The 21,952-nt window shown below is 41.2% G+C and overlaps 1 protein-coding gene across 1 annotated transcript in view; it reads left to right on the top strand.

Moving 5' to 3' along the window:
• Nucleotides 1-214: 214 nt before the first annotated feature.
• PPM1E (protein phosphatase, Mg2+/Mn2+ dependent 1E) overlaps nt 215-21,952 on the top strand; it is an 86,450-nt gene continuing 64,712 nt past the window's right edge. Inside the window, exon 1 of the mRNA XM_083479860.1 lies at nt 215-1,029. Coding sequence (XP_083335986.1) covers nt 464-1,029 — 566 coding nt within the window. The 5' untranslated portion in view covers nt 215-463. The remainder of the gene's footprint in view (nt 1,030-21,952) is intronic.

Genomic DNA, 21,952 nt, shown 5'->3' with positions numbered 1-21,952 from the left:
GGGCGCCGTGCGCGCGCACACACAGACATACACGCGCCGGCATTTAAAAAAAATAATAAACCCCCAAGAGGCGAACGGCTAATAACGGCAGCGGCGGCGGCGGCGCGCCTTGGTAAACCACGCCATTTTTTTTTAATTATTATTATTCTTTCCTTCGCGCGCGCTTCCTTCTGCCTTCTGTGTCCGTGAGCGCGCGCACGAGGTGGGAGGGGAAGCGCGAGGGAGGGACGGAGGGAAGGCGGGAGCGCGCGGGCTCTAACGGACTGAGGGGAGCGCGAGAGACAGCGAAAGGAGCGAGCCTGCGCGCGCGCGCGCGAGCGAGCGAGGGAGGCGAGAAGGGGCGGGAAGGCAGGCCGGTGTTGAGGGAAGCTGTCGCCGCCGCCGCCGCCGCCGCTCTTTTTCTCCTGCTCCTCCTCCCCTTTCGCTTCTGTTCCTCCGCCGCTGCCGCCGGGCATGCGAGGCGATGGCCGCGGGCGGCGCGTGGAGCGTTGAGGAGCGGACCTACCGCCGCTTCCTGGAGCTTTTCCTGGGCGAGTTCCGCGGACCCTTCGGCGCCGAGCCGTCGCCCCCGTCCGGCGGCGGGGCAGAAGGAGGCGACGCGGGGCGGGAAGCTGAGGAAGCCGTCGAGGTCGAAGAAGAAGCCGTGAGGGGAGACGAAGAAGAAGAAGGTGGCGAAGGAGGAGGGGACGGCGAGCCGCCGCCGCCGCCTGAGGAAGAGGGAGGAGGCGAAGAAGAAGCCGACGACGAGGCGCTGGACGAAGGCGACGATGCTGCTGCTGCTGCCGCCGGCGACGACGACGAGGAGGAGGGAGCCGGCGGCGACGGAGACAGCCGCGTCGGGGAAGCGCAGCCCGAGGAGGAGGTGGCCCCGGCGGCAGTGCCCGCTTCGCAGCCGCAGCCTCCCGCCCGGCCGGCCAGCCCGCCGCCGCCGCCGCTGCCCTCGCTGCCCCGGCCGCTCTCGGAGCACATCACCGAGGAGGAGGTGGAGGGCGAGTGCCTGGACCTCTGCCTGCAGCAGCTCTACAAGTAGTGAGTAGGAAGGGAAGGGAGTGGGGGGGGGGAGAGAGAGAGGTCAGCCCCCCAGCAGAACAAGCTGCATATCGCCCCCCTGCAACCTCCGAAAAGCAGAGCCGTGCTAGGAGAAAGAGATGTTTCCATTCCTATTCACAAGCCCCCGAAATGCATAACCTTCATAGGAGAAACTGCTGTTGCTGGACCTATAACCTCCTCAACACCCCCACCCCCAAAAGCATAACATATTCCAGCAGAAATAGATGTAGAAATAGCAGAAATTCTAGCATAAATAGATGTTTCTATACCTATTGCCCCCTGAAAAGCATAACCATTCTAGGGGAAACTGTTGTTACTGTACCTATAAACGCCGCCCCCCCCCAACCCCGAAAGAGAAGCAGAACCATCCTAAGGGGAAATTGTTGCTGTAGTTTTTACCAGCTGCCCAAGAAACATAACCATCCTAGAAGAAATTGCTGTCGCTGTACATATTATATACCCCCAACCCCCCAAAAAGCATAACTATTCTTGGGGAAATTGTTGTTAGTCCATCTATTACCACTCCCAAAAAAGTAACCACCCTATAATTAATATCATAATCATCGGTGATAATTGCCATTAATATTAACAATTCCTAGGATAGTGGTGTGTCTGCATGTTGTAATAAGTATAGTAACATTTTTTCCTGTGATGGTTATGTACAATTTTCTCTTCTCTCCCCCCCCGCCCCCACCAAAAAAGAAATCAGACACTGAGTTCAGAATAATGCAATTTGAACAGATGGGTTAAACAGATAAAAGAAATCCTATAGTGTTTATTGCCAGGCAAGGTGTCTTGGCATAATAAACTGTAACTAAATGGAATCATTAAAGCCCCTGAACTTATTATTATTATCATTATCATTATTACCACTACAATAATTGTTAGCATTATCAGTGTTGCCACTCACGTGTTAGTTATTATAGTTTTAGGTTGGGACACCCCTCCTAGGAAAAAATATTACTATATCCATTACAAAAAACTAACATGAAAATATAAGCATCCTTGGAGAAATTGTTGTTACTATTCTTATTGTGTATATAAACTCCATATGAACAGACTCAAATCCTGTGATCATCACCTGAGGCCCTTCTTCATGCGCTTCCTCCATGAGAGGTCCGACAGTGGAAAAGTCTCCCTCTGGAGGTGGTGGAATCTCCTTCATTGGAGATTTTAAAGCAGAGGTTGGATGACCATCTGTCATGGATGCTTTAACTGAGATTCCTGCATTGCAGAGAGTTGGTCTAGATGGCCCTTGGGTCCTTTCCAACTCTACAGTTCTATAATTCTATGAATATGAGAAAGGGCCTTTTCTGTGGTGGCTCCCTGTTTGTGGAATGCCTTCTCCAGGAAGTCTTGCCTGGCACCTTCATTACATATATTTGGGCACTAGGTGAAAACGGTTTTATTTAACTACACTTTTCACTGATTAACATTCTATGTCCTTTCAAATGTGTTTGTGAGAAGGAAGCTAATGGTTTTGTTTTTGATTTAATAAAAATGAATGAATGAATGAATAAATAAATAAATAATGATTACAATCCTATAAAAGATATCCTGGGGAAAATATTACCATTATTGATAATAATTATCGTAATTTATTCTAGGGTGGTTGTGTGCATTTTGTCCTATGCTAAAACTAGCATAAATAAAATAATAAGTGTTGATAGCTATGGTGGTGGTGATGTTTATCAAAGCTGTCACCCCACTACTTTATTACAGTTGTATGGAATGCATTGCAAGCAAAGACATGCATAATCATAAGAGAAAGTATTGCTATTGTCATGGTTACTGTTTGTCATCCACACTTTCTTATCATTATACTATATTATATATAGCTTATTATTGCCGAGTACAAAAAAAAACCACATGGCAAATCAGTTGATTTATTTACTGAGTGTTGATTTTGCAAGATAGAAATGAGAGCTTACATAATAAAATAACAATGGTATTATTATTCCCCGTACCTCATTTACTATGATTTTCAGAGTGTGTTTATGTTTTAAGAACACATAGCCACCATAAGACAATGAAAGATCAAATGTTATCCAACACACAATAAAAGGTCAACCCTGGATTAAGTGACACAGGTCAGCCACAGACTAGGTGAGTGAATCATAAAAGGTTCCTACCCTCTAGTCCTAGAACTGTATCTTCTTGGAAGACACATTCTTCTTTCCCAGTTCAGCTGTGAAGTAGGTGGACTTACAAGGGAAACAGTACTTTTGAGCATGTATTAAGAACCCCAGGGGCACTTCCTTGGAAGGTGCACCAAGCCCCATGCTCAGCTATGGAATATTCAGGTTGACGACAAGGAGGAGTGCTCTTGAGCATGTGCAGAGAGCCCCAGGATCTTCTCTTTGGAAGAGATGCCACCCTCTTACCACCTCAGCTCTGGATTGCAGATTAGGGGAAGGGGTCCCTAAACCACTGACCAGAAGTATATTGGTTGCCCTCCTGCTTTCCAGAATGTTCTTTCCTTTATCCATTGATCCCTTTTCCAGCTAATACCAGGAATATGCAGATAAGGAAAAAGATGCCCTAGGAATGCTGAATCTTTCTTCCAACTCCAGGATCTTGTTTTATAAAAAGGAGAGTGTGTGTGCCCCCAAATATGTGCAGAATGTGTCATTTCCCTCAGCCTACTCTACTTTCTCCCCCTCCTCCCACGTCCCTTTCTGTCTCTGGGATTAGAGAACAAGACTTTTGTGTCAAAGAGGGTGACTTTGAGATCTGACAAAAGCTCATTTTAGAAACTAGGGGCTGAATTCTGGGGGTCCTGCTGAGCTAATTTGAGCTAGAAACCAACTGCAATATTTTGTTTCTGAGAGGTGCCAGAGCAGCCATGGCATATGTCTGATGAAAAAGAGGGTGAATCCATGTGTGCAGAGTGTCATTTCTCTCCCCTCCATTTCACCCTCCTAGAACAGTCTTTCCCAACCTGGTGCCCCTGGTTGAGGAAGGCTGCTCTAGGGCTGGAGAACCATTTCTCTTAGAAATCAAGGGCTTAGGGTTCTTGCTGGGCTGAACCTTGAAATCTTTTTTACTTCCCCTTCATCCATGTTCACTCCACTGGAATTTTGCTTTTGAGGGGCAGCATTGTCTCTACTTAGCTGTGGGATTTAGGAGATACTGCCTGTAAGCATGTGTAGAGTGTCGTTCCCATCCTCTTAATATGCCTCTGAGATTAAAGGACAAGGGTTCTATGTCAGAGATAAAATTGCAGGCAGGTTTGGTCCTCAGCTCAGAGACCCTACAGGTTTAATTTAAATTGGAGCTCAGGCCCGTAATAATTTTGTCCCCATCCCCTCACTTGAAGATACCACCTCAGTTTGAGAATATGCAAATGACTGTCAAAAAAGAAAAAGAGTGCCACTGTGCATGTGCTGAGTGAACATATCTTTCTCTAACCCACCACATACAAGAGCAGTCATTATTCTTATTGCACATGGACATTTGCACTTCAAGCTTGCCTGGAAGTGTGTCGTGTGTGTATGGGGGGGGGGGGAGCTGTCCTTACTCTGTCCTTACTCTTCCACCTGCTTTATTTCAGACTATTCTGTTGCCTATTTTTATTTTGTTAAATCACTAATAAATGGATTCTTAGAGAAACATAAACAAAAGTTAATTAATTGTGGCTAAGAAAGGGTATTCTGACTAAATTCAAAGGTGCTTTGTTTTTTACTATGTCACCTATTCTTTGGCCATGCATTGGCAATGAAAAGAGGTTCCTGGGTTTGGCTTGTGGGTTTTGAGCTGATCACAGGTGAGCTTTGAGTTGAAGTGGGAAGGACAATTGTTGGGAAACTCAAGGAGGCTTGTTTAAAAATATAAAGGGGGAGTTGGCATCAGAAACTGGGGAGGAAGGTTATATTTCAGGGAGCAAGGTAGGAGAGGGCATGGTGTGCATTGTAAATGAAAGGCTGATGGCAGCAAACATTGAAGTGGAGGCTTCTAAGAGAATTGAGAGAATGATTGGCTTGGGTCTCAAGCTGACTGTTAGCAGAAGGACTACAGAAGGCTAGGCAAGGGAGTTAAGCAAAATGGGGTGACATTAAGGGCCAAACAGTTGCGTGATTGGGATCTCTTAACTTCCTTCCTTTAACTTTTAAACAGGTCAGGGTGCTCCAAATGCTGTGAGACAAATAGGTTTAACCCCTTCCAGCATGCCATTTCCAAATATAAATCTCCTTCAAACCTCTCTTAGATTTGTGTGAGGTATGAAGAAGCTAAATAGTGGGACTGATAGAATGTGAAGGAATGCTTTGCCGCAGGAAGGTTTATGATCAGGTGGCTAGACTGCTGGAAAGGGTTATGCAACAGAAGATGTAGGGGGCCTTATGTGGGTGGGTGGTTGATTTGATGAGTCATCCGGAGGGTGAGAAATTTGGGAAAGAAGAACTTGGAGTGGGATTGGGTCCTACAGTGAGAGTGCCCTGGATGTTTTCCTCACTTCTAGCTCTCCTGCTGCTTCCATTCTTAAAGGATGGGTAGATAAGGGTAAAACATAAATTTTGGCTGTGTTGTGGAGGGAAGATGCCTCATGCCTCTCATAGAATAGGAATGAGTATTTTAGCAGCTGATTGTTAGTAGGTAACGGGATAGGGGATGTGGAGAAAGAAGCAATATATTTGTCAGCTTGAAAGCATCGCGAGCAGAAGTCTTCAGGATGAGCTATTCCAAGCCTTAGGGGTATTTGAATTGCTGGCTACAGTAGCTAGGAATACTTCATATACTGGGCTGTACAAGATTGTTTTCCGGGTATGCTTTGTGCAAGATTTAGAGCACAAAGCAGGAGGCAGATGGGATCTATTCCCAGGATGAAAAGCCTGTAGACTAAAACCTTAAGATCAGTTACCCATGCTTTGTGCTTTGCTTCTGCTTTAGCTTTGTAGGCTGGAAGTAAGAATGGTTGTTAGTGGCCTTTTCTTCCAAAGAAACCTTTTAAGACTGATAACTGCTGCAGGAGACAAATGAACCTGTGAAAATATGCACAGCACGCAGGGGAGCTTTGTTACTGAGCTGATAATTGTAATAAAAGGTGTTACTCTATTGCCAAAGAAGGGAAAAGGAAATTTTACAATTACGCAGTCTATTTGTATTCACTTGTGACCTCTGAAATAATAGGGCAGCAGAACTGGAACTTTAGAATAAAATGCTTGTGTTTTTTGCACATATGCATATCTACCTCTACCCAAACTGCTTTGTAGAAAAAGTATTGTTTTTCCCCAGTATGGTAGCAGTTTAGTCACATGAAATCACATTGTCAAAATTCCTTTTTCGTTTTAAAAGTTTCTTGTTACCTTAATCCTAAAAATCTTCATTATGTGCAACCACTGGCAAAACCTGGTGAAATAACAAATGCAAAAGGTTGTACACTGTGTCTCTCCAATATATTCAAATTTATTTCAGATATTTCTTTAAGATTTTAAAATCAGGTGCTTCTTAACTTTTGCAAAAGGAATACAGAACCTCTGCTCAGACAGCCTGCTTATAAAACTGAAAGGTAGTTTTACTTTTAAACTATGTTACCAGTAACAGTATGTCATAATTTTAATCCTCTGGAGAGGTGCTGCTCATTTCCATTAATTTTCCAGTTCTTGCAAATCCTGTTTCTGAATTTCATTTATGCTATCCACGTTTTATATAGTTATAGTTCCAGATGTGCTTTTAGTGCTAATCAGGCCACGTCTGGAGTACTCTGTCCAGTTCTAGCTATCGCATGGAGTGTGTCGAGGGCAATTGGGCTGGTGAGGTGGTCTGGAAACAAAGTCCTTTGAGAAACACTAGAGGGAGCTGAGTATGTTTATCCTGAAGAAGAGACAATTTAAGAAGAGACATGGTAGTGGTCCTTAAATATCAGAATGGTTGTCATGGAGAAGATGCTGATCTGTTCTCTGTTGCTCCAGAGGGCAATGCAAACTATAACCAGTGGGTGAAGATTTTGGCTAAGCATTAGAAGAAAACTTCCAGTGGTAGGAGCTGCCTGACATTGGAACAGACTGCCTTAGGAGGAGGCTTACCACTTGTTCACTGGAGGTATTTAGCAGGGCTGGGTGACTCTATGTGAGGGATGCTGGAGTTGTATCCTCTACTTCATATCCTGCATTGAGCAGGAGGTTGGACTAGGTAATCTCCAAGGGCTTTTCCAACTTTATGATTCTAGAAGTGTCACACAGTATGTAAAGCAGAAATGGGGAAACTGTGGCCCTCCAGATGATGTTGGACTTCCACTGACTTCAGTCAGCATGGGAAATGGTTGGGGATGATGAGAGTTGTTGTCTAAGAACATCTGAAGGGCCCCAGATTCCCCATGCCTGACATTGTTTTATTATTAAGCAATGAAACAGTTAATATCAGTTATATGCATTTGAGATTGGACTCATACATGCATTTTAAATCATTTAATTATAATGTGAGAATCTTTCCCTGCTTCTGTTAAGGAATTTCCCCACCATTCAGAAGGAACATTTTCCTGATTTAGAATATCCCATAAATTAAATATAAACAAACAAACAAAGGGATTGGGCATTCAGGATGTTGAAGGGGAAATAATTCAGACAACTAAGAGCATGAAAGAAAATTAAGTTCTTGTCTTTCTCTATTACATGTATGTGAGCCAAGAAAGCCAAGGCAGGAGCATATGGTGGCTTCTTCTGTGCTCCCTTACTCTTTGTGTGTTTTCCTCTCCTTCATCTCACTGAATGAAAGAGTTTGGTTCAGAATTGAAGTGTCTTCCCTTTTCTCTTCTTGTTCCTGTTAGTATAGACATTTTTAAAAAGCAATTTAAGTGATGTTTGAAATAGGTCTTAATGTGTAATAGAGAGAGAGAGAGAAATTCTTAACACTGGAAAGCAAAATAAATCACTTCACATTGGTTGCTAATAGAATATAATTAAACTTTGTCAGTAAAGCTGTTTATGAATTAGAATGTATTAGAATAACTATCATATATTTGAGATTTAAAGTAGCTCCCTGTATAATAAATTATGGACCATTTTTAACAGGGTGGGGAACTGCATTGGCTCATGTGCATGGCAGTGAGGAGTGGGCAAGAGGCAGAGCAAAGAATATGACCAGCCACTCAGAAGTTTCAGTGTGTACCACCTCTCCATCCTTCCATCCTTCCATCCAAGCATTCAGGAGGCATTATCACAGTTCAAGGACACATTCTAGCCAGCCAAAAGTACTAGATGATAATACAGAAAGGGCATAGCCTGGGAGAGGGCTCCATTTGACCCTTGGGCCTGAGGTTTGCTGCTCTTGACTTGACAAAATATAGTATAGAAGAAAGTGCTACCAACATCAACAATGTGTTTTTCATGGGCTGCCTAGACTTCTTTAAAAACAGACAAACAAACAAACGAATGAATGAATGAATAATTTTCACTCTGCTCATCCCTGAAACATTCTGCACACCTTCTAGATGTTACTGTCAACAAAAGCAACAGAACCTTAAGGACAACTTTTTGTTCAAGAAATCTACATATCATTGTGTCCTCTCCCAGAGATCAAGGCATTGAGAAAACAGATGTGTGCTTTGAAGTAAGAGCTCAAATAGATGATATGTCAAGATGTTCTGTCCTTAGATTATAATTTCCTTGTGGGCTGAATTTATCTCCCAAAGTGCCCACTTGTTGTCTGACTTCCTGTCTATAGTCCTAAATAAGCACCTTTGTGAGATGTGTCTTGAAATAAAATTAATAGCTCTGCATGTCAATTACATCTTGCCTGTCTGAACAGTAGATCCGATTCTTTTCCAGTCTTTTCCAACTTTTTGACTAAAAAAAACCTGCTAAATGTATGATAAGAGCAGTTGTTTTGCCTATGCCTACTTAATGAAACAAATGTAGAAATCCTTAGTAAGTGGTCAAAAGTATTGTTGCTGTGCTCTCTTCACGTCATTACAAAGCAAAATGCATGAACACAGTTTTTAATAGGACACTTCATAGGGAAGCAAACAGTGTTATACAATGATAGATATAGAAGAGAGCTGCCCTTCAGTATTTCAGTAATTACTATTGAAGCTGAACAAGTTAGCTAGATTGCATAGTTGCTCTGCTTATATTTGTACTTGATGGAAAACATAGCTGCAGGCAACTAATGACTGAATTGGTCAATATTTTCAGGCTCTGACTATGTTCATCAGTTTTGAAAGCTGCATGCACTTAGCTTCAATAGCTTATAGATCCTAACCAACTCTGATTAGTGAAATTCTGAATTAAAAGAAATGCAGGCTGTAATTCTGCACACACTTACCTGAGAGTAAATCCCATTGAACAGTGTGGCTTTCTTCTGGCTAGATATGTACGTATAGGATTTATTTATTATGGGTCCCCCCCCCTTACATTTATATTCTGCCTGTTCTTCAATCATAGAGCCCAGTATGGTGTACAGTGGTACCTCGGGTTACATACACTTCAGGTTGCAGATGCTTCAGGTTACAGACTCCGCTAACCCAGAAATAGTACCTTGGGTTAAGAACTTTGGTTCGGGATGAGAACAGAAATCGTGCGGCGGCGGGAGGCCCCAATAGCTAAAGTGGTACCTCAGGTTAAGAACAGTTTCAGGTTAAGAACGGACCTCCAGAACGAATTAAGTTCTTAACCCGAGGTAGCACTGTACATGTAATTCCCATTTGGCCACCCATAAAGGCACTGACCATACCCAGACTTGCTGAGATATTCAGCAAGGTAGTGGCCTCTTGGGGTTTTTACTGCATATTAAAGTATTACTTTGATTTGTTGAGTTGGTTCCAATGGCATCCTGTTTCATTTGGACTGTGTCTTTTGCTGATGGGAGGGTTGTTCTATACATTGTACTGGTGAATAAGTGAGATTAAACCCAGATGTGTTATCTGGTGGAATGCTTCATTGTATTGAAAGGCTAAGATAAATCATGTTAACTAACTGTCTGCAAAAATTATAGTTGAAGATGTTCCAGGGGCTAATATGAAAAATCTGTTTTAAAATTTCGACAGACATTTATATACGGTAGATAGGTTGTTGATGCATAGGAGGTCCCCTCAATCTGCTACAAATATATGACCTCAGTTGGAGAAGATTAGGCAGAGAAGTAGCTACAGGTTTAAATGCAGCTGCCCAGTAGGAGCATAATCTGTGGGTTAACTAAGCATGGAGTCTGAAGAGATTGAGAAGCAACATTATACAAATGCAGCCTTCTGCTTTCCTTTTGACAAAATATTGAACCTCCTCAAATTGCTGCTTACAGATCACTAACTGGTTAAACAGGAAGCTAAAAGAATGGGTGGCTTTCATAACAGAGAGTGTTATTGGAGGAGGAGAGTTGTATAGCAGTGGATTACAAAATTTGCTTGGCATATAACATCATTACACCACTTCCTCACAATATAAATTCTGAATTTAAATTGATATTTGCCATATAAGTGCTAATATTGCTACTTGTTCCTATAGCTGAAGGGATATAGAAAATGTAGTATTATTTGAAGGACTTCCAGTTGAAGCTGTTATGTAGCCCAGCTATGAATAATTTAAGATTCAGATTTTATATACTCTTAATTAATTAACCCTGCTTTTCCCTATTCTGTCCCCTTTTCCAGCCACTTCCAGGTTGCCATGATGTGCGCGGTTGCACACATATCAAACTCGCCTAAATCAGTCATTACCTATACCTCCAGAAACGTTAGAGGAATGGATATTTGAAAATTGTTTCTGGGATTAAGGTCCCTCTCTTAGACTCAACGACTCCTTAATGTTTTCATTTACCTTTGTCTCTTCCCCTCTCAAGAGCATTTTATCTCCATGAGACCCTGATTTGCTTTGTTTTAGAGCTGTAACATTTTTTCTGGCATTTCTCTCTCTGCTTCCCTCCCCCACAAATGTTCTTAGCAGTTAACTATTATAGAAATTTATTTTTCTTCCCACTTATTAGATGCATTTGGTATTTAGCCCATAATCTGCATTTAACCTATTTCTAAGGGTATGTAATGGAGGGACTTCCTAAGGTGGCACAAATTTCTTACTGAGGTCCAGCGCCGTGGGCTTTCTGGCGGTTCCCTCACTGTAAGAAGCGAAGTTACAGGGAACCAGGCAGAGGGCCTTCTCGGTAGTGGCACCCACCCTGTGGAACGCCCTCCCATCCGATGTCAAAGAAATAAACAACTATCAGACTTTGAGAAGACATCTGAAGGTAGCCCTGTTTAGGGAAGCTTTTAATATTGGATGAATCATTGTATTTTAATATTCTGCTGGAAGCCACCCAGAATTATTATTGTTGTTGTTGTTGTTGTTGTTGTTGTTGTTGTTGTTGTTGTTGTTGTTGTTATTGACAAGCTACACATGTATTCAGTGGGCTAGAGGTGCTGAATGGTCCTCTATGTATTGTGGCTTAGGTGCTAGAGATTAGTTTTTTTTAACAAAATGTTTCTGGCCTTTTTTCTTTCCACAGTCCTTTCCAAGGATCTGCAAAGCATATTGTGACCCCATAATAGCTTTAGGACTCCTTTCAGTTGTGTGAAGGGGGGGGGGACTTTAGTCCCTTCAGAATTTTGCCAGATGACACCACTTCAGCCATTGTTTCTCTCCCCAGGCCACATACCTCACCAGCTCTACTTTGCACCTTCCTTGAGGGTTTTTGCCTTGGTGGAATATGTCCTTGAACTTTGATAATGCCTCTACTTTCCTGGATGAAGGATAGGGATGTGTGTGTCTAAAATGAGCTTATGGTTCAAAGGTAAATTTTACATTCATTGTTTGGCCTAGTTTTGCCTCTGGCCCCAACCACCACAGACGCATGACCACCACAGACGCATGAGTTGTTTGCTAGTTGAGTGGCTAGATTCTCAATTTAGGGAGACCAGTTACGGTCAGTAGCTTTGCATGTTACCTAGAAATGTTGTTTCTGTAGAGAAATTGATGCACCCGAAGTTAATTTTCTAATCAATGTGGTTTTTTCCAGTTTATAGGCGACATCCATTAATACTGTTTACTGGGAAAGGTTTTGTATGCCTGTAGCACTCCCCAGGTAACTAAATGAGTCTCTGAATGCTTTCTGTAGGAGGACCTTAAACAGATGGATAAACCAGAAGGCCAAAAAGAAAAGGTTTTTTTTAAAAAAAAAAATCTGGGTTACTGAAGCATATGATTTAGAACTGTTCATTCAGGTCCAATAGAAGACTTAGAGGCCCTGGTAAAAGAAAATGGTCCTGAGACTTGGAGGAAAGCAACAGCTTTGGCAGATTATCGTCTGGCACAGCTTGTGAGCAGAATGTCCCAAATGCTTTGCCAGCAATAGAAGCAAACACAAAACCTTTCAGTGGTGTAAACAGGAGCACTGCTAGCTCAGAAATGAGCTATTGTCCAAGAGGTGGTAAATTAGCCACTGCTTGAATAATGAGACTTTTTTTCTCTAAGGAAAGAAAAGGGGGTGCTGTTTTAAAATTGGGATGCAGATCTGCATGGCCCTCTGTTGAAGGAAATGAAAGCAATTGAAAAGAAAGAAAGGAGATGGGACTGTAGTTGAAGAGGGGACATCTAAAGATGGTGGCATTCTGGGCTTGTTTGAAAGCCACGGGTGGGTTTAGGGAGGAAAGGAGATTGGGAGAGACGTAAAAGCATATGGGAGAAAGTAGCGAAGTTGGGAGACAGGCAGCAAATGAACTAGTTTGGAACAGGAGGCAAGACCATAGGGGTAGAGGCCATAGGAAGAGGAAGCAGGAGGGTCCCTCTGTTTGTGTGACGTGTAGGGAAAGACGACTTCCTAAACTCATGCCTCAGTAACACATCATATATCTCCTGTGTATGATAGGGTAAAAAAAAGTTAACAGTAAAAAGTCGAAGCATGCCTGTAACTAAGCTGAACTGGGAGTGAAAGTTTCACTGTTGAAAGGGAAACAACTTAATGTTCAGAAAAGAGGAGCCAAAAACAACAGCAAGAGATGACATTTTAAACAACTCTATATAGTGAGACATTTGTTCACAAAATAGATACTGGCATGTAGAAAATGTCAGTTTTACAGAAATGGAGGAAAGTAATGGAAAACCTAAAGGAGTGGAGATTACTTTAGAATATCAATCCATGAAGAATGATTCACCAGTATATGGAGAACGAAGTGCATTGACAATAATGAATGTATGTAGCTAAAGGCTGAAAGTCTGATAAAGAAGCTAGGACGATAGGTTCTCAGATGTTGAAGGCAGTGTAGTGAGAGCTACAAAATTTTGTTAAGTGAAAGTTGTAGAAGTTTAATGTAAGGTAAAGATAGGAAAGATATAAGGAAAAGCAGTGGAAAAACACAGCTAATATTTTTATTGTGTGCTATTTTATTGTAATTTAAAAGAAAACAGGTACATTTTATGACCAAACTACTATTAAGATTAAAGGATAGCCTCAATCTCAGAACTTGCAAACACATAAGGTTTTGTGTGAATCTTTTATCTCTGATTCAGAAAAGCTGGAATTTGATAGACTTTGGTGCAGACAGTTGTGATGGTCTAACTAGCTACTCACCTTCATCTGAATGGTTTTCATTGGAAGAGTCAACCACAGGGCGGAAATGGGAGTGAAGATAAAACACATTGACACTTTTAGAAGAATAGTAATTACATAAGTGGTAGAAAAGTAACATCTTTTATGAATGGAACATGTTCTTAGAATGTTGGAGAATGTTCCTGGAGAGACAAAGCATCCATTTCACATGTCCTCATCTTGCTCTTCAGACTAAGCACTTTGCAGTTTGGGTGTGGAAAAAGCTTTGATGCTCTAGTAGTAACAGCATCTTTTCTGTAGCAAATTAGATTATCCAGACTGGGGCTATTTCCTTTAACTTGATACTGCAATGCCAAAAGCACCAATTAACACTGTGAGGAGATGCTGGGAGTGAGAAAATGAAACTGACAAGGATCTTTACTGCCTGAAATAGATTAGCACAGAAATGTTTTGGTTTGGCCAGACTGTTACAGCTAGAATGTTATTAACAAATCTTATTAGGTTATGCCAAAAGCCTGTAAAGCTGAGGTTAATGAAAACCAGCATTATTTATTCCTTCAGTTTTCATCCTTTGAAGACACAGATTCTGTTGTCTTCTGTAGTAGAACTTTGGGGCAAAAGCTCAACACTGTGGGTGTTCTAGAGTTTAGTTCTCTCTCTCTTTCTCTCTCTCTCTCTCTCTCACACACACACACAGAGAGAGAGAGAGAGAGAGAGAGAGAGAATGAATCCTGTTGATGATGCCTCTTCTTAAGTACAGTGGTACCTCGGGTTACATACGCTTCAGGTTACAGACTCTGCTAACCCAGAAATAGTACCTCGGGTTAAGAACTTTGCTTCAGGATGAGAACAGAAATCGCATGGCGGCGGCAGCAAGAGAAGAGGCCCCATTAGCTAAAGTGGTGCTTCAGGTTAAGAACAGTTTCAGGTTAAGAACGGACCTTCTGAACAAATTAAGTATGTAACCAGAGGTACCACTGTATTATTGTTGACTAGTATTTGCCTATGTCTTCCACAGATACGACCTATTCAGTTTCTAGAGCTTCTGGGAATGTATTTTCAGTTTACCCAATACTATGTTATGGCATATACTTTGCAATGTAAGTGTTATGTTGTTTGGGAAGTTCAGATTCACTGGAAGTTCTGCCATTCATAAAGTTTTATAGTAAGAAACAGATCTAAAATTGCGGAACTCTAGATGCTGTTCCCACTTCAGAGACAACTATGCTTGCATTTAAGAGGTGATGTTTGGGGTGTGTTTATGTCTTTAGTAAACTTGCACTGCTTGTAGTCTTTCACCTGAGATTATTTTTTCTGTAAAGCTAGGTCAAAATATAGCAAGCAGCTTCTGGGGCTATAGTTAGTACAAAATGGGGTGCATACTGCCTTGAGGGCAGGGTACAGGTGTGATAAATGTCTCCCCCTGTTGACTCAGTCTACTCCATGGATGCTTCTCTTTGCTTCTGTTCTGACTAGCTGGTAACGTAGGAACATAGGAAGCTTCTTTATACAAAGTTAGACCATTGCTTCATCTACCTTAGTTTTGTCTACTCATGACTGCCACCACTCTCAAGGTACTCAGGAGTCTTTCCCAGCCCTACCTGGAAATGCTAAGGATTGAACCTTCAAAATGAGTTTCATATGTTTTCTAAAATCTGGAATATTCTGCAGAAGGTTAGCTAAGAATTAAAAAGTAATACAAATATTTAAATAGATTCAGATACTTAAGCCATTTAATTATATTTTTCTCCAGGAGTGTTGTATTTCCGTTAGAAAGATGAAATGAATATCCCCGCTGGGTAGTGCCTGAGAGAACACCAAGTGCTATTTTTCCATGAGAAGGACGTACAGATTTGCATTAATTTGTGGAATTCTTGTTGTGTTCAGAATTGAGCATAGAGAAGAATAATTGTTCCCTGACAGAATGACGTTTGCCTTCTGAATTGTTGCCAGAGACAGATGGTGCTGTCTGATGACACACAGACAAAAGTTCCACAGTGGGAAGAATGAAATTGTCTCTCAAGGCAAACCTGTCTTAAGCATCCTACCAAAGAGTAGGATGTTTAATAGCTGGCCTTGATAGTCAAATGTTGTTACTTATAAGCACTGAGATGAGGGTATATTGTTTTTGCTCCATAGAAGCAAAATAAGTGCAACCCTTTTGAGCCTGCTACTTTATGAAAATGGCTTTATAAGAGAGGAGCCAACATGTGTATTACAACCTGTCCCCTCAGTCTATGATCTAATGCGGTACCCTGGCACAAGAAGTAACCTGGCACCGTCTTGAGGGTTAAGAAAAAATAATTTGTTGCTCTTCTAACAGTATATTTGAAGCTTTCCCAACTAGTTGCCAAAATCAGATTTATGGGGCAGTAGGTATGTTGCCTTTTAAACTGTGTGTGTGTGTAGGGGGTTGTTGTTTGTTTTGTTATTATGTATTTTTGTGTATTTCTACTGTAAATCACACTGTGATCATTGAATGAAGGGCGGTATAGGATTTAATAAATATTAATAATAATTTGAACAAAGTTGAGGCATCTTCTTGCATTTGTGTAAGTTAAGATGGTAACCGTGGTCAGAACCATTTTCAGTTTATGGAATACTAGTTCGTCATTAATTTTACCAAATTTGGAACAATCAGAAAAGATTAGTATGATATCTGTGATATATTTTGGCAATCACATGGAATTAAGTCCAAATAATCTTGATCCAAACCTTATTACCAACTATGCTTGACTGCTACACATTCTTCATACTATGTGTAATTTTAAAAAATTACCAGCCCCTTTTGGACAAATTCTTTAAACAATTGAAAATGCCCCAAATGCATTAGTCTTTCCTCACAGGGAAGTTATTCCAGCCCCCTTGATCAATATAGTTGCCCTCTTCTGTAACTTTTCAAGTTCTTTAATAGTTCTATACCAGAACTTATTTTTTAAATTGTCAAAAATTGTATACTGTATTTTAGGAGAAACTTTAGGATGGATCCATTCTCTCAGTAAGGGCAACTTCAGGTTTTTTGGGGTTTTTTGTCATTATGTCAGCTTGAAAAAGGGAGGTGGTTGTTGCCCATGTGTAAGTGAATTACTCTTCACATGTTGATGCAACTGAGTAGAGTCTTGTGTGTGAAGCAGCCCTAGATTTCTAGCCTTATTGGTTGTAGAGTGAAAAGTTGGCTCTTCTGTCAACCACACTGAGGGTCATTGATGTTAGCTTTTATTGTCGCTGATGGACTGAGTTGGAATGTCTGACCAGCAAGGCTCCGCCTACTATGGGTCTAGTGATTGGGTGATTTGACCTAGGAGATTTGGCGGACATTTGTGCCAGCTGGGGTGGACGTTAACATCCACCTGGTCCTGCACGATCTGGCTGCCCGGGAATGGTGGCAGGACTGTGAGGGGCTGTAACCACCACCCACCCAGAATGGGGTTAACCTCTGAATCAGCCCGTTTGCCAACTGTTGTTGGCATCTGCCTGCCACAGGGAAATAGCTCATCCTGATTTACAACACGGTATGTTAGCAAGGGGATAGCTCTTATCTAGACGTAATTAAAAGTCTATATTTTAATTTGCCATTAACGAGTTGGTTGATTGATTCATTGCATTGGGTAATCGATGAAGACTTTTACTCCTACTTTATAATTTTTCCCATGACTGATGAGATGTAAAGATTATTATAGTTTGAGCATTACTTTTCCTTATTCAGACTTTTAATTACATGTTCTAACACCAGCTTTTATTTAATTGCATGTTACAACTCAGAAAGTATACTTTCTGGCAGGCAGGGTTTTTTAATATATAAAAAGGCAGCTTTTTTCAAAAGTGGAAGGTGAAATAGTCTAATGAATGTGGTGTGGTAGTTATATGGTTCCCAGCCTCAGAACAAACCAGGTTCTAAACCAGGGTTTGAAGTTAGTTTAGGATCCTGGCTTGTTCTGAAGCTGGTAGCCATAGTTTTCTGAAATCTATGAAGCAAGAAACTGTGGTTAACTGAACAGTTAGTTATAGTCAGTTTATTTATATGCCATACTTTCTACAGTTTAACAATTAACAGTTCATTTAAACTATATATTTAAAAATGAGGATAAAACTTAACTAACAGGCTTACTAATTGCATTCAGACTATCAGAAAGGGAACAGGGGTGTGCTAAGGCTAATTTTTATTTACTGTATTACAATTGATTTGTATTAGCTTGTATCCTATGTTGGTCATGCTCAGAGTAGATCCTTTGAAATTAATGGACATAGCTAACAGGTCCATTAATTTGAGTCTGAATAGAACTGAGTTGGGCACAACCTATTATTATTATTATTATTATTATTATTATTATTATTATTATTATTATTACTGCTGCTACTGCTGCTGCTGCTGCTACCACTGCAACATTTTCATATACTACCTTTTGGCTCAAAGGCCCCCAAAGATAATAAAACAAAATACAATATGTAACAAAATACAATAACATGTCATAAATGAGCACAAGAGCAAAAATGACATTGTTGGAAGGCTAGATAAAAGCCTTTGCAAGCTAGAGAATTAAAGTGTGCTCTCACCAGAAAGGGAAGAGCAAAGGGAATACATGGTTAGGCAAAAGTCTTGTTCTGAACTAATCGGAACCTGGGTTCAAGTACTCACTCAGCCGTGATGTTCCCTGGGTGACCTTGGGGGAGACATCTCTTAGCCTGTCTTACAGGATTGTTGTAATGGGTAGGAGGGAGAGAACTGTTTGTGTGTTCTTCTGAGGTATCTACAGGAAGAGTAGGCTAAAAATGTAATAAAATAAACAATCATTTTGGCAGAAAGCCAGGAGACTGATTTTTTTTTTAAGTAACTAGAATTATTATGTTGGGTCTTTATGTATTTTAGTGGCAAGTTGCAACATCTCTCTCTAGCCTTTAGACAAATGTTTCTGAAATTTATCATATTGGGCTCCATGTCAGGAAAGAACTAGTTGGGCCCACTTAGCTACTCATAACTGCATAACTCCTACAACTGGTAGATAGCCACAGTTGCTGAGAACACTTGCAAGTGTCAGTTGTACTTTGTGGGTGAAAATTTGCATCCCATGGTGCCCCTTTTCCATTTCTATTGAAATGATTGAAAAGGGAGAAAATGGCACTCTTCATGACTCTTGAAGAATGCTTAGCAACTTTCTGTCCCTCCCAAGGAAGGCTTACTGAATGCACTCAGAACCTTGAATCTAGAGCAGGAAGTGAGGGCTGATACACAAAGGGTAAGAATTGGGTGAAAGGAGTCTTTCCCCTTCTATGTTCCTAAACAATAACTGAGGAACACAAGTTCCGGCCCTAAAGGGACACACAACCAATCCCTGCTTTTTCCAAATGTATCCCAAGGCAGCATTCATACTTGTTTATTGCTAGGATAAATAATTTAAAAGGTGGGGGGCATGGGTGTAGCCAGGATTTATGTTAGGGGGGCAGAACCAACGTGATTGGTCAGTTAGTTAAGTATTTCTATTGTTTTACTTGATGGGGGCAGCTGCGCCCCTGCCCCCTCCTTGGCTACGCCCATGTGAGGAGGCATGTCTCATGAACCTCTTCATGTGTTGATTTCCAGGAGGAGAGATTTCTGCAGATTGCGTGTGGAACTTGGTATGATCTTGGGTAGTTTGTCACAACTGGGAGTCCCACTTACAGTGTGGTGCCTATGATCATACTGAGAGAGGCTGTCATTTGCTGCAGTTAAACTCATCTGCTCAGAGATCCTGGAAAAGGGGTGATTAATGCAGTATTATATTGGTCCAGGCTGAAGCTTCAAGGAATAGGATACTCCTTCCTATTTTCAGAGCAAGGAAACACATTGATAAAAGACAGGTTTCTGGCCTCTGCTCTTATTGAGGGTATATAGTGAGGTTTGCCACACAAATAGCAGTTGCACTGCACAATAACTCATGTTACACACTGATTACCAAAGATTATGTATCATGTATCTTTCTCTGGTATGGGGCCAAATTTAATTAAACTATCGGTGCATGCTGCTGTGGTATGATTCTTCCAAGCTTGGAATTCTTGATAAAATTCTTGTTCTCTTGGTCTCTATGTTGTTGGGGTCTGCTATGCATTGCCTGGGGATGAGAGGACAAGATACGTTGTTTTTGACATACTTCTGCTTTCCTATTATGGGATTGATATTTATATATGATCTGGCAGTTCTTAATCAGTGAGGTTATCTTCAATACTACATTGAGCAGGTGTAAGAAGTACATATGAACTAAAACTACTAAAATGTCTATCTGGTTTTATTTTGCATGGATGAAATGCTTTAGTGCTTTTTGTTTTTAGGCTTGCATTCCTGATTGATTCAGAATCACACCATCTTCCTCCTGCATTGTCATTTGCAGGAATGAATAACACTAATATGTGTTTTTTGTTTTGATGTGTTCAGTGTTGATGTTTTTATTTATTGAGTTTATTGTAATTGGTTTTAGTATTTCTAATGTGTTAGCCGCTTTCGGACATTATTATGAGTAAAGCAGCTAGTTACAGTGGTACCTCGGGTTAAGTACTTAATTCATTCTGGAGGTCTGTTCTTAACCTGAAACTGTTCTTAACCTGAAGTACCACTTTAGCTAATGGGGCCTCACTCTGCTGCTGCGCCGCCGCTGCTGCAGGATTTCTGTTCTTATCCTGAAGCAAAGTTCATAACCCGAGGTAATATTTCTGGGTTAGTGGAGTCTGTAATCTGAAGCGTATGTAACGCGAGGTACCACTGTATTGTTAATAATAATAGAACTGTTCACCACTAATACTACTCTCTTTCTGAAACATGCTTCTTTGGATTCAAATTGATTGGAGTGATTGATACAGCTGTGCAGAAAACTTCCCCAGACTTGAATTGTAAGGAAAAAATAAATCAGTTATGAATGTGACAGAAGGCATACGAGTAACACAAGTTCATTCTTTTTCATGCTCTGTGCTGAGTAACTTGCTGTCTCAGATGGCATAAGACAATAGTCCAGGAGTGTGGGACCTTTTTGGCCTATCTCCCCACCCACTCAGGTGGGCAGGACACCTCACCTGTCAATCAGTGTTAGAAATTCAAATATAAAAGCTAAGTGCCAAAGGGCTCATTAAACCAGGGTTACAGTCGCCAAAACAGAATGCCTAGTTGCCATTTTGGCCCAGGTGGCTTGAAAGTCACATTCTTCAGTACGACTTTTTGGTTCCTAAAATTCATTCTAAATATGCAGATAAAATATAACGGATAAAATTCTACAGGATGTGTTGCTAGTGTGTGAAAGCAGCCAAGATCCAAAGATCCCCAGCATGCACCTTCAGATGGTGGAGATGTCAGGTGCCATCTTGGCACCTGCGCATCTTCACTTGGTCACAAGTGGCCAATAGCCAGGTGCAAAATTTGCTTGGCACCTGGCAAATTTTGAACGCTGCTGTCAATCATCTGATGTCATAATTGCACCACATGATTGACACCTGGCAAAGTCTCTTATGCAGTGGTTCCCAAGTGCCTGACAACCAGCTGGCATCTTTACCTTCCCCACAACTGATGTCACATGATGACAGGTATAGGGCAGGTGAGCCAAAACAGGTTTGTGGGCCAAATGCGGAGGTCTGGTGGGCCAGAGGTGCTCTCAGCCTGCAGTAATAACTTGTCCATGGTTGCTTACAGTGTAATCCTATGAATGTATACTCAGAATGAAGCCTCCTTTAGTTCAACAGGACTTATTCGAGGTTGTGTGTAGGATTGCAGCCTCACTGAAACAGTGGGTGATTATGAGTGAAATGTAATGCATGAATATATTCCAGTCGCTGTTCTGTTTACTCACTGTCCAAGTAGTCCCAGTTCCATTTAACTCTTGGGTCATTGCTGTTCCCAAATGGGAAGAAACCCTTGTCAATGTCTTATTTGTAAATCTTTGTTTTGTTTATTTATTAGTTAAATTCATATCTTGCCCAGCCTCTGCTAATTTTCAATGGCAGAATCTGTTTAACACTCAGTTGGCCCATTTGTTCTTTATTCATAATATGCAGCATTGTTGTGATTAGTTTGCTGCACAGTGGGATTTTGTTCTGTTATGATGCCTATTGCTATATATGGATTGGCCCAAAATGCAGTTTCATTTTGCCTTTATTAGAGTGCCTAACAGGATCTGTACAATCTTTATTTTTGGAAGACCTGTGGCACTAATATTTTTGAGAGATGACAGGTTAGGACAATGTCGTCATTATACAAACAAAGAAGATTGCTTTCTGATCAATGAAAGACTTCCTCTGCCATTGTATTTCAGCTTAGAAATTGCTTTAATGTTTCGTTCTGCTTTTATGAACTGCTGTAACAGCTTCTAAAAACTAAAGGCTGTGTTTTTACTGGTGTTTAAGTTGGTCATATGTGTCACTGGAACCCCCCCCCCAATCATTCAGTTTGTACAAACTTCACACACACTCACACTCACAC

The sequence above is a fragment of the Podarcis liolepis genome (genome assembly GCF_965112155.1).
Source record: "Podarcis liolepis genome assembly, chromosome: 16".
Taxonomy (NCBI): domain Eukaryota; kingdom Metazoa; phylum Chordata; class Lepidosauria; order Squamata; family Lacertidae; genus Podarcis; species Podarcis liolepis.
The sequence above is the reverse complement of the archived record's forward strand: the minus strand, read 5'-3'. Positions and strand labels throughout refer to the sequence as shown.